The sequence below is a fragment of the Bison bison genome, unplaced genomic scaffold (assembly GCF_000754665.1).
Source record: "Bison bison bison isolate TAMUID 2011002044 unplaced genomic scaffold, Bison_UMD1.0 scf7180017864072, whole genome shotgun sequence".
Classification (NCBI taxonomy): domain Eukaryota; kingdom Metazoa; phylum Chordata; class Mammalia; order Artiodactyla; family Bovidae; genus Bison; species Bison bison.
In genome coordinates, this window is record NW_011494644.1 from 12,600,769 (window position 1) to 12,601,186 (window position 418).

The 418-nt window shown below is 61.7% G+C and overlaps 1 protein-coding gene across 1 annotated transcript in view; it reads right to left on the reverse strand.

Annotated features, from left to right (window-relative positions):
• The window catches only part of PHKG1 (phosphorylase kinase, gamma 1 (muscle)), an 11,186-nt gene that overhangs the window by 809 nt on the left and 9,959 nt on the right, over positions 1 to 418 (reverse strand). Inside the window, exon 9 of the mRNA XM_010837456.1 lies at positions 14 to 361. Coding sequence (XP_010835758.1) covers positions 14 to 361 — 348 coding nt within the window. The remainder of the gene's footprint in view (positions 1 to 13; positions 362 to 418) is intronic.

A 418-nucleotide genomic window follows, 5' to 3' on the forward strand; every position in this document is an offset into this window, starting at 1 on the left:
CCCCCATTCCTGCCCGACCCGCAAGCGCAGGCTTTTAGACTATCAGCAACAGAAGCCGGAAGAAATTGAGCTGGAACCATCATAGGGCTGGATAGGAGGGGAAGGGCAGGTGGTCGTAAGGAGTCCGTATGAAGGGTACTGGGGGCTTGGGTTTCAGGGGCCCTGAGTGGGAGGTGAGCCCGTAGTACCTTGAACTTGCCCCGGGGGCTGAAGTGACGCACTTCCTCCACCACGTACTGCTGGAAGAAGGGATGCGCCAAGGCCTCTTCTGCCGAGCAGCGCCTCTGGGGGCTCACCACCAAGAAGCGGGAAACCTGAGAGAAACACGGTGGAACGGAGGACGTGTCAGGCCGGGGTCTCTCTCGCAGCAGGCGCCTCCATCTCTCCCACCACTCCTCCCCCGACCCCCAACAACCCC